A 12,559-nucleotide genomic window follows, 5' to 3' on the forward strand; every position below is an offset into this window, starting at 1 on the left:
AAACAGAACTCTCAAAATACTGTTTTGATAAAGAATCAAAATGTTTGATAGCTTCCTCCACATTAATTTTTAGCCATTTTTTGTTTAAAAAAAACAACAAAAACCACACATTCTTGATGGCCATAGTATTACATGGATGACTTTGGTCTCCTGTACAATACTATTTCCTTGCTGCCAAATGCTTGCTGGAAGACTTGAAGTTCCATATAATTCAATGCATTCACCTGTTTTAATTCCTAGGTCTTTCTTTGCCAAGGATGAAGCCACGGTTTATGTTCTTAGAGTAATAAGAACAATTTCTAAAGTAGAACATTTAAGTAAAACAGAGAAGTCAAGATGTCAGTGTTGGGTGTTTATGGTTTTACTGGCAGAGTAAGGAAGATGTATCTAGTTAGCAAATTTGGACTACCAAATATATCTGTACTAGCCAAGAAAATTCTTTCTGTAGTAGAACCTGTGTTAGTAGAGACCTGTGGTACTTAGTTGAACAGTATTTCTAAATCTAGAAAATGTCAAAGTGGTATATGGAGCGCCAGGTAAACAAATAGACTTTCCCAAAGCAAGGTTTTCAGTCACTGCTAGTTTTAGTAAGACTATGTTGAAGTCTAGTGAAGCAAGGCAATGATTTTTAGTGTTTTTTTTGAAGAGCTATTTCAGAATAGTCATTCTCAGAGTTAAAATAATGTCGTCTTTTTTTTCAGCGTGTGCACGTTTTTTCAGTTTCTCAAAGAAGTGGATGTTAACATGGATACTGTAAGCACTAAAGTTGATAGCACTGTATCAAGGCTGAAAAAGAAATATGATGTCTTACTTGCACTATATCACAAGTTTGAAAGGTAGTGTATGTTTTCCACTTTGAAATAACAAATTCTTTATGGCGGTCAACGTTTAGGTATTTGTATTTTTCAAATTGTGTATTAGAAGTGCTCATTTCAACTGTGTGCTAATATTTACAGATCAGTTAAGTGGAGCTGTTTATGTGCATTGAATAAACACATCTTATATTCTACTCCGTAACTATTCCAGTGCTCTGAACATTCCCATTGTTGCAGTATACACAACAGTAAGAATAGCGTGACAAATGATTGCTAGTCGCTTTAAGATTTTTACAAATGTAAGAAGGATTGTTTTACGATCTAATAATTTTTATTTAACGGTGTTTCCATTTTTACACTGCCCTACCCCCCAGTTCCTGATCCAAGAGTTTTTCTTAGGAGCTCTGGAAAGAAAAAGCACAAATAAGATTGTTTCTGTGTCCCAGATCTGGAACTGAAGGCTGTTTGTTCCAGAGTCTCAGGGCATTGCAGAGACTGCTCTAACAGCAGTTCTCAACTGTAATCAAGATAAACCTTCCTGAGTGGTTTAGCTGGCCATACACTCAAAATCACTCATCTTCGTATGGTATAAATTGAATTTGGTTATGGCAGCATGCAGAGAGCTTCCTGTGTGTCACTTAAAATTCAGGAGATTCTCAAGTGGATGCTTTTTTTGGGTCCAGTTTTTCCAAGTTGGTAAGTTACCACTCTTCTTTAACCTGAAGACAGACTATAGGATCAAGGCACCAATGTGTCTTGTGATTTAATTTTTTTCTTTTCAAAGTCTGTTAACATTAGCTTGAGTAATGTATATATTTGTAACATTTTTGTGAAGTTTTTAGTTGCCTTAAAGCTATGAAGTTCTGTGCGGGTTGTTAATATTTAGTTTTTACTTATTGCAAGTCTTTACCGAGCTGTAAAAGCATCATTGCATATTTACACAGGCACACTCTGTTTTTTGTGTCCCTCCCCCTAGTTCTTTCTTCACTTATTTTTTCAAAACTTTTTGTCCAGCGTATCACTGAGGGAAGGGATTAAGAGGCAAATTGTTTGGCTATATTTTAATATGCGTGCAACTTACATATACAGAATTTGAATTTTGGTTTAGAAAGTTTTGTTTTTAAAAATCCTTTTTTTCCCTGTTTTTACACTGCTACAGTTGAATTGCAGTAACTTTTTTTTCAGCCAGAAGGATTTGCAGTTTGTTTTTTTTCTTGCTTTGTTTTTGTATAAACTGAATTTTTCTTGATGTCATGTATCTAAAATAATTGGGAAGAAGCATCAGGTATTACAAGGTTTGCAATGACACTGCAGAAACTGTAAAGGTTTAAAAATATCTTTTATGGACTGGTCTGTACAGCTGTGGCACCTGCTTTGTCATGTTTTACAAGGTACTGAGTAACTATACGTAAAAATACTGTTTTTTCTGGAAGAAAATAGTAACAAATTTTATTGTACCAAGTTAAAATTGTTTGCTATTTAAACTTTGACATAAGCACTTTAGCAATAGCATTATTTCAGCTGTGGCAGGGCTTGAGTTGGTCTGGTAATATTCTTCCGAGAGTCAGAATTATTAAAACTTATGCTAGTTCTCAGAACATTATTGTATTTTTTACTGTATTGAAGTCAAAAATACTGCATAGTTCCAGGGAAATGTTAAAAATAAATATTTTTATTTTCTAGGACTTGTGGCCTTATTTATCTGGAACAACCCAGTAGTGAGTAAGTTTGACTTTCCAAATTGTGTTTGTCAAGATGTTTGTGCTTTGTCTTTTAACCTGCTAAGATTGACCTAAGTCATAGTATGTCATGTGTTTAATTTAAATTTAGTGGGGAATTTGAATTTCAGTGAGAGATGATGAAAGCTGCAGAAGTGATATATGTATAAATTTTGATCACTTCCTCCATGAAGGATCTCCACCCAATGGCGGGTGTCTCGGCCTGGTGGAAACGAACATTTGGAGAGTGAGCTTCCTAATCATAGCAACAAATGAATGGATGAAAAGATGCCTTAGCAACTCCCAAATGAGATTGAGTTCATGCTGTGACTGGAGAATAGGGCATTAGTCAAAGGCACGAGAGAAAACAGCTCATAACAGTTAAGTGAATTATCCATATTCACTTTCTTTTCCAAGGATGGTACAGATGTTTCCTGATTCTTGAATGGCTTTACAGAAGACTTAATTTTTTCACGTGTAGTATTAATTGCATAGGGAATGTAATAATTAATAAGCTTAACTATATGGGAAATGTTGCATGCTGTTTAAATTGTTCCATAGACTGAAGCATGTTTTCAGAAATTAGTTTTACAGAACTGTTAATGTGGAGTCTTTATTTTTGTCTATTTACAGGATTTCTGCTGAACTCAGTTCTGTATTAGTCCTAAAAAATTACTGGATTACTTTTTTGCTGGCAAAAGGTGAGTTTATTCTGCTGAATATTGTTGAAGTGTGTTTATGGGTTTGTTTTTACACCTCCAATATGAGAATAGCATCCTTTTTACAAATAGCTGTAGCACAGTTCCAGAGTGTTCTGACTGCATGGCTTTGTAACTACTCAGTAATACTTCTTTCTATGCAGTTGGGCTATTCTTTTAGCTGGTATTGCTTCCAGTTTATGAATAATATTTTGTAAAGCTTTTAAAGAGATTTTTTACTTTAAAGGTTGGTATTCTGTATTTGAGTCTGTTCTGAGATGCTTTGTTATAGTCTGCCAGTATCTTAGTAATGGCTGACTACCCAAAAAGACTGGCAGATCTTTTTAAACTAAACGAAGTCCCTGAAATTATGTCCTTTGAATGCTACAGTTCTTCCGAGAAAAGGCTGAAATCCCAGTTAAAGCTGAGTAATGAAACAATTACAATAGTACAAGAAGTCCTGTCTCATTGTACTGCTCCTACAAAAAGGAATGCATCGTGTGTCTTAGCAGCTGCCTCCTCCAGATCTGTTTTTCAGCAAAGTGTGCACATCTCCGCTATTGAAATTGGTTAGAAAATAAATACAAAATCTGTACATGTAAATAGCACACAAGTAGTGTCTATGGCTGTTCTGAATTGCTATCGGCTCTCCAAACACTTTGTGGAGACACTGGAAATCTTGGAATGGCTCTGTAGATCTTTTCTGGCATGTGAATCATAAGTTGGGAACAGCTGGGGTAATGTAGTTTTTAAAGTGCTCTTCATACTAATATTTCCTAACTTGCAAGTCATTTCATATGCAATGGGCAGGCCAGGCATACAGTAAGCATGTTTTGAATTTCTCTTCGCTTTGTATTGGGAACTCACTTATGCTTTTTGAATACTTAGCAGCTTTCACAAAGTTTTATTGAGACCACAAAAAAATGAAGAAGAATTGTGCAGAAATAAGAAGTACGTGTAGGTAAAATAGTCTACACAATTACTCCACTGTGGTAAAACGAATTTCTACATGAATTATACATATTTTTATGCATGCTTTCTCCAGAACAACAAACCCCTTAAGAAACATAAGCTTTGAAGAACACGGGCATCCCACACAATGCTTTCACTACTAAATGTAGTGTATTTTATTTAATAAACTTCCACATCTTTATTTTTCCAACAATGACTTTCAAATTTAAGTTGTCTTTACCTTTTAATGTTTGCAGGTAAAGTGTTGCAAATGGAAGATGACCTGGTGATTTCTTTCCAGTTGTTGCTGTGTGTCTTAGATTATTTTATCAAACTGTCACCACCTGCTATGCTCAAGGAACCATACAGTAAGGATTTCAGGTTTTTGTTAACTAAGTAGAAAGTAAATTTTTAAACTTTCCACTAGTCTTTATAACATTCACAATTAATATAATGAAATTTCTTAACCTCATTAAAATGGATTTTTTAATATTTAGTTCAATTGAGATGCTAATGAACTTGAACTAAATTATTTCAGTGTAGCAGTGTATTTAATATTTTGATTTTTTTCTATTCCTGCCATCCATTTGCAATGCCCTCTGCCCATTCCAGTTGTTTAGAAGCCTGCAAGAAGAGTAGTCTTGGTTTGGTAAAATAATTCTGGGTAGATGTTGATTGAGTACTATTATTTAGGTTTGCTTTGAATTACAAAAGGAGAAGATGGTGCTATGACTCTCAATTCATTGATTTATAGCAGTATGATGACAGTTGAAGTGTGCAAGGTACAGGACTACACAAACATTAAAAAAGAAATACATGGATAAATTGATTGCAGTTGTAGCTCAAAATAAAACGGAAGAGGAAAAATGTAGATTTCTATTATGTCTGTTTGGTACTAGCAAGTGGTTCTTCCTTACCCAAAAATATAATGGGTCTTACCAATAGGAAGTCGTGTTCAGCAAACTTTTTTTGTACATTCAATTTTCATATGTAAAGCCTGGGAAACCACTCAAAGTCAGAGAAAGGAAGCATTTACTTGTAACTTTGAAAGACAGAAATCTATTTTTGTCTTTGAATATTTTTATTCCACAAGCTACAGAATTGGTACACTAAAGTATTTGGAGCTGCAGTATGTAGAAAACAGTTTTTGATAATACACAGGTATATCCTGTGTTGGATTTGGGTGAGGTAGTGGGATTCATAGCCTGAATCTACTTGTGCTTCTGTTGTTTTACCACTAAATATCCATAGTGAAACTATGAAGACCAGCAACTCATTATTAAAAAAACTCATTATTAAAAGACAGGATGTGTGTTTTCTATCTTGAAAAAGAAACACTGAAAAAGAACTACTTCTGTCTAAATTGCAAATATGGGTCTCAGTTGTTTTAAGTGTAAGGCATTATTCTGACTTGGGCTGTGTGATACAGGTGCTGTTCAAGCTGTCACTCAGTGCTTCGTTCTTTTAGCAAATAACACAACGTATTATTCAAGTCCTTGTGACCGAGAGGCTTCATGTTGTGCTTAAACAGTGTCGTCATAGAATATCCTGAGGCAGAAGGGACCTACAAGGATCATTGAGTCCAGCTCCTGGGTCTGCACAGGACTGCCCAAAAATCAGGCCATTTGTCTGAGCTTTATGATATTGGCTGAGAGTTGATGGGATTTAAGGTGCAACTGCCAGAGCAGTGTCATTTGTCACGTTTTCTCATAGAGCAGTTATCAAATGTGAATGAAGTTACAAATGAGAACAGCATACTGATTGGAGTATCAAGTTTTAAAACATTTAACTGTATTAACATGTTCTTAATATAATTCAGATATTTCAAGCTGACGGTACTGAGGCTGTCTGCTTTGAGCTTAACAAAACAAGATGTTTTAACCTCATTTTAGTTAAGGTTTTTGATATCTTCAAGGTGAACTTCTTTTTTCATGCTTGTTTGACTGGGATATTTGGGGAAAGGAAGAATTCTCTGTAGAACCATACTCCAGGTTCCCACCAGCAGTTACATCCTGTGTGACTTCATTAACCTTCAGAAATGTCAAGTCACTCTTTCAGCTCATCATTTCACATGTCTATAAAAATAGAAAAAAAGTACTCATCTGTGAAAAGACAAGGCTCTCCTAGCCTTGCTACTTATTCTATGCTGCTTACAAATATTCTATGCTGCTCACAAAAAGTGCTATTAAATTTTGTGTTGAATAGTGTTTTAAAAACAATGTCCAAATACTGATATAGGATTTTAAAAATTGGTTTTCTTTTTCTATAGATTTTCTGTAATGAAGTTTTCTTACCCAGCTGAACAGATGAAAAGGGAAAATAATTAAATGCCTGAAGAGTCATATAAATAATTAAATCTCTTAAGTTTTTTTCTTAAGGTGACTAACCTTGTGATGGTTCTGCCTGTCTTTCCAGAGTCTGCTGTGACTGCAGTGACTGTGAATGGTTCAACTCGAACTCCAAGAAGAGGTCAGAACAGGAGTACACGTACTTCAAAACAAGTTGATACTGACACAAAAGTTATTGAAATCCTTTGTAAAGAGCACGATTGTAATTTAGATGAGGTAAGGTCTGTTTTAATGTATGTTAGATCTTCTGCTAAACCCCATCTGGAATGTGTTTGCTTAAACAGTTTTTAAAAATCTCTGTAATTGTGCTTATTTGATTCTCTTAAGTTCAGTAGTGAGGGTGTTGTACTGTTGTGCAGTTTCTCTTGTAGGTAGTCTAAAAAAAATAGTCCCATGGTATGGGTGATAACTTTACCAGGGTTATTTAACTGTGAAGAATACAGTGTGAAGTTACATGCTGATCAGAGCATGTAGCATGGGCTACTCTGGAGGGGGGGTTTCACAGCTGTATCCCACAGTGGAAAAAATTTACACACCTAATGCACAGCTCTTTGTGGGATTGTAAAATCCCAGTTCCCCTCTTTCTCTCCTGATAAATCTATTCCTGTATAAAAAGGACTTTTTGAATACCCAAGTAGATGATCATAGTAGAAGCAGAAGGGGGTTGGAAGGAGTGTTGTTCTTTTCCAGTTTAGTCATCTAAATTTAATGTTCCAGCTGTGGATTATATGCTGTGTGCTTACATGTAACTAAGTTTTGGATGTGCAGATAACTTTATTTTTGCTTTATTGAAAACAAAACACTGTTATAAAAGCGTCTCATTTAGTTTCTTGACTTAAAGACATGAAAGCAGTGTATGCATGGCTGCCTGCATATGTTCCTAATGTTATGCTTTTTCCTTTTTCTAGGTCAAAAACGTGTATTTCACAAGCTTTATTCCTTTCTTGAATTCTATGGGTATTGTAGCTTCAAATGGACTACCACAGGTAACTGGAATTTAAGTTCAACAGCAGTACTTTACTTCATGCCAGATTATTTAAGATTCTCTTTACACATTGATCAAGTTCTGATAGGCAGTTGTGAAATAATCTAGCGAAATGCAGTGTGTTTCAGGAATGTGACTTCACAGGGGTTCCAGGATTCATTGGGTATATGTAGCATTTACATTTGAATCTAATAAATGATTTTCCTGAGGTTGAGCAAGTGGTTTTGCTCAAAGCAAAACATGACAGAGTTAAATATCCATAATCTTGGTAAAGCCATTAATTTAAGTTACAATTTAGAATATCAAGACTCTAAAGTCAATCTGTGGTTGCATACAATCTTCAATTACATCCCTTAATATAATTGGGACATGTATTTAGTCATGTGTGAGAAGTTTCCACAAGATCAGACTTAGTCTCACAACTGGCAGAGTTTGCAGTGCTGTGTCCTTGTAGAATTACTAATATCCTACTGAGTCGTAGCTTGGATGCAGCAGAGTACCTCTGTCTAATTGCATGCAAGAGAACTTCTTTCAAAGAAGTTACATCCATCATTCTTTAAAGAGTAGTTTTAGCTGTGTCACTGTTACATAGAGCCCTGTGAAAATGAGCAGTTTGTCAGACCGAAGGTCTGCAGGTATGCCATGTATACGTTGTGTTCAATTTTATAGTATGTTGGGTGGGGAATGAAATACAAGACCCACTGAAATCTCTTTATCCCTTTCAATATGAACTTCAGGGTCAGTGCAACATCGTGTTCTGTATCAGCAATCTGTCTAGATTTTGTGTTTGGGTGTGTACAGTTTAGAAGCCCTGTATGAACTTTGAGGCAGTGGTCATTGTACAGTTTATCCTCAAATTAACCAGGGTTCTCAACCAACTGCACAATTTAAGCATAGTATCAGAATAATAGCCTAATACTGCTGAAGAAAAATCTATGAAATAATATTTGAAGAAAAGACCTATCACATGAGTCTTTCTACTGAAACCTGCATGAGATGTGTGTTTAGAAACAAAGCAAAAAGTTACAGGTATATTTCAGAGGTAGTCAATCCTTATATATAAACCAACTAACCATCTGTCATAACGAAGTTCATCCATACAATTGCTAATGATAAGGGACATTTGAATTGTCTTTTATTTCCTTTAAAATAATAATAAAAAAACAAAAACACCAACACAAACCACTGAGCTTCCAATAAACTTTAATGTTGTTTCCAAAACAAGTAAAACTTTTGGGACTTACTACTGCTTACATTTGTCTTCACTTGCATGCTTGATGATCAAGCTGTATGAACTAATGGATGAGTTGATTCAGAACTTTTATTTTTGGCTGAAGACTTCCTCAGAAATAACACAGTACTGCCATTTGGTCTCGAAGCTGTTTTTTTTTTCAGTGAAAGAATCTGAAGCTTATAGATGTTAATAGGATACTGAAATACTTCAGACAGAAAGAATGTTTAAACTATTAGGAAGGTAATGAAAGATGAAAAGATAATGAGCTTTGTTAATGAAAAATTAAAGGAATGATTGGAGTCTAAAAATGTATGGATTTAATAGTCCTTACCTCAAAGTTCTAACCATGAAATCAGTTTGGTGCAAATTTGGCGAAGATAAAAAGGATGAAGAGCAAAGCCATGTAAGAGATGCTTGCAGCTTTTGCTTGGACAGGTACGGGGTTAATTTGTTGTATGCACTGCCTGTTTTTTCTTGTTGGAATGTGCTAGAGCACAGCATTATTTAGTATGATTAAGGGCTCAGGGAAGAGATAATTGAAGTGACTGACTGCTTCTGCAGAAGCAGTGGCAGAGTTGATGTGGAGGCTGGTATCTGGCCCTGAAGAACAGTTTTAGACTTCCAGTTAGCGTTAGTCACTCAAACTCACAAACTTTTCATGCAAGATAATGTATCAATGTGGGATCTAATCAACTAAGAAACTTTAAGTAATTTTAAGAAGAAGAATGTGGACTATGAAATAATGGCTTGTTTTTGTAGAACTAGGCATGTCTCTTAAAAGTTACATCAACACAAACATTAATGAGTAATAAGAAAACTTCTTAACGAAGTTTAAGCTTTGCATCTTTAAGCTTCCATCTCCAAACAAGCAAAGATGGGGGCCTTCTGGATTGTCTAGTAGCTGTTTGAAAGGCGCACATTTTATGTTTCCTGCACATAAAGACACATTTTTCTATCCTTTTCCGGAAGGAAAGATTTAAAAGCCTAGAAACACTAGTACGATTTGCAGGTCTACATCTTCTACTCCAGCTATTTTTAGCTCTTTCACAGTATCAAGACCTATGTTTCTTCAGAAATGTCTCATGATCTTCAATTGTTTTCCCTTATAAAGGATTATCTTTGTTTGCACATGGGAACAGTAAATTTCCTCTGGGTATGTTTCAGCTCTTTGTATAAGAAGTGACTTTATGAGTTCCAAGGTCATTTTCTTAGAGTTTTTCAGCATTGTATTCGGTTGTATTCATGAGGTAGTGCTAGCCTACGTTATTGAGCAAATTGTCAAATTTGTTGCTGTAAAATAAAATTTTTCAATGTTTTTTCGAGGTTGAGGTTCTCTCAAAAGAATACAATGAGCTGTATCTCAAAAACAAAGACATAGACGCAAGATTGTTTCTGGATCATGATGAAACTCTTCAGCCCGATGTCATAGCATGGTAATGTTTCCTCTTACTGCTGTTGCACTACAATAGAAAACGTGAGCTTGTTCCCCCACCCTGTCCTGTGTTCTAAGTGGAGATCTCTGTATCCTGTTGATCTCTTGGGCTTGTAGTTCAGCTATTTCTGGTGTCACCAACCTTGCTTTGTATTACGGCTTAAGTAATCATAAAACAAGTTGCTACATATCTAGATAAAACGATACGGACTTTGTAACCCAATTCTTACTGTGCAAGTCCCTCCAGTCCAGTGGCAGCTGAGGAATTGCAAAGAGGAGGTTGCATGCTAGTTTATTACATGTGCCTGAGAATGTGTTATGGCTCTGGGGACAGCTGGGTCCTTGCTGTCAAACTTCTTCTTCAAACCAGCTGGTGGTATGTATAAGCTGCCTGCTGGGAGTGCTCCTGAGCCCATTCTGACCTCTGGCCTGTACCCAGAAATTATCGGGGGGAATAGTAGATTTGCATGGGACAGAAACATGCCACTGACTGTTTAACAGAATAAACAGTTGAGTACCGGTGTCTTGGCACATTCCCTGGTGCTGCTCAATAATGCAGATATCGGATTTTTTTAGTCGTACTCTGAAGTAACAGTGGTTATTGACAATTCAACTTCACTTGATGTGTGCTCACAGTATGAGACTGACTTTACCTACACTAGAAAACACATTCATTTAGAATTGGATTAAAATGGAGCTGTACATAATACAGAATCACAGAATGGTTGAGGTTGGAAGGGAGCTTCAGAGGCCATCTGCTCCGACCTCCCCGCTCCAGCAGGGCCCCCCAGCGCAGGGTGCCCAGGACCCTGTCCAGGCACCTTGTGCCGCTCTCCCAGGAGGAGACCCCGCAGCCTCTCTGGGCAGCCTGGGCCAGCGCTCAGCCGCCCGCCCAGCACACAAGTGCTGCCTGGTGCTCAGAGGGAGCCTCCTGCCTGCCCCTTGGTGCCCACTGCCCCTGGCCTGGCGCTGGGCACCCCTGAAAAGAGCCTGGCTGCGGCCTCTTTGCCCCCTGCCTGCGGGGATTCACAGCCCTGGGTGAGATCCCCCTGAGCCTCCTCTTCTCCAGGCTGAGCAGTCCCAGCTCTCCCGGCCTCTCTTTATAGGAGAGGTGCTGCAGTCCCTATTCTAGTTGTACATAGTAAACTAAGTTGTTATAAAAGGAATTCTAGGAAAAACTTCAAGTTGGAAGGGAAATTTGGGGGTCATCCAGTCCAATAACCTACTCATAGATCTCCTTAACAATATAAATTACATTGCTCTAACATGTGGAATGGTTGGAAATCTAGATCTCTTAAAAATCTTTCATATTTTTTCTGCAGATTAATTTTAATTAGTTTCTATAGAAAACGTACTTTTCTGGATTACTTGTGTGCTTCATAAGTCTGTTTTATATTTCTGTAGTTCACAGTTGGAGAGAACACCACGAAAAAACAATCCAGATGAGGAGTTTAATGTAATACTTCCACAGACACCTGTTCGGTATGAATTTTTCACTTAAACTGTGTTCTTTTGTTTAATGTCCTAGCTTGAAATACTCATCTCAAGAGTAGTTGGTTTGGTTTCTTTAAAGTATTTTTTATAAAACAGACTGTAGTCATGGTTCCTAATGAGTAGTGAGCATGTACTGAGAATGCCAAATGCAAATGTTGCTGGTGAAGTTGCTGGAAATCATAGGAAGGTTTTTACTTAATTGTCTAAGAAGTGTAATATGTCTAAAATGTCTAAGTCTAATATGTGTAAAATAGATTACTGTATCTGTTCTTGTGAGAACAACCTTTTTACTTTCACACTAGTACTTTTGTCTGCCATATTCCCATCATCAGTTTAAGTCTAGATCTTGTGGCTTCCTTTCCTGATACAAAACTGCTTATACACACATTTCTTCTCCCATGGTATCTTCTTCCTAGTGTTGTCATCTTTCTATAAGTGAAGATGAATGTTTTGGAGTACGAACCTTTTTTCTTTATATAATGTCAAAATAAGTGTTCCAGAATGCTAATATATTCTGGTCTATTGGGGAAAATGGGGAGATATGGTAGAAATGTGGTATTAATTGCAGATTGTTCGATCTGCAATCCAGTGCAGGAAAACTCCAAGCTTGATTTCAGTTAACAAAGGAAATGAGATCTGTATGTGCTATTCTCCCTGTGTGCCACACAGTTTTTTAGTGAAAGGACAAAGATTTTTATTTAGCAGTGCTTAGAAATTCCTGGATGCTCAAGAACCAGTCAGCTGCGTCACCGCAGTGTCATGTGCTACGTGGACAAACATAACTGTTTGCACAGGCAGTTGTTCTGAAGGTGTCAGGCTTAATGAAATTGGACAGTGAAGTTTGTTTTCCATGCTTGCTATGTAAATTACTTCCGTTTTAGCAT

The 12,559-nt window shown here is 36.7% G+C and overlaps 1 protein-coding gene across 2 annotated transcripts in view; it reads left to right on the top strand.

Annotated features, from left to right (window-relative positions):
- Positions 1 to 12,559, top strand: part of RB1 (RB transcriptional corepressor 1) — an 82,127-nt gene that overhangs the window by 11,241 nt on the left and 58,327 nt on the right. The window contains exons 4-11 of one of the 2 annotated variants that reach the window (XM_083796047.1): positions 702 to 836; positions 2,499 to 2,537; positions 3,167 to 3,234; positions 4,440 to 4,550; positions 6,598 to 6,746; positions 7,439 to 7,516; positions 10,073 to 10,182; positions 11,586 to 11,663. In XM_083796047.1, the coding sequence (XP_083652173.1) occupies positions 702 to 836; positions 2,499 to 2,537; positions 3,167 to 3,234; positions 4,440 to 4,550; positions 6,598 to 6,746; positions 7,439 to 7,516; positions 10,073 to 10,182; positions 11,586 to 11,663 (768 nt within the window). Of the gene's footprint in view, positions 1 to 701; positions 837 to 2,498; positions 2,538 to 2,845; positions 2,914 to 3,166; positions 3,235 to 4,439; positions 4,551 to 6,597; positions 6,747 to 7,438; positions 7,517 to 10,072; positions 10,183 to 11,585; positions 11,664 to 12,559 lie in introns of those variants that run through there. The other variant, XM_083796048.1, reaches the window with a different exon arrangement.

This window comes from Anser anser (assembly GCF_964211835.1).
Source record: "Anser anser genome assembly, chromosome: 1".
In the NCBI taxonomy this organism is placed as follows: domain Eukaryota; kingdom Metazoa; phylum Chordata; class Aves; order Anseriformes; family Anatidae; genus Anser; species Anser anser.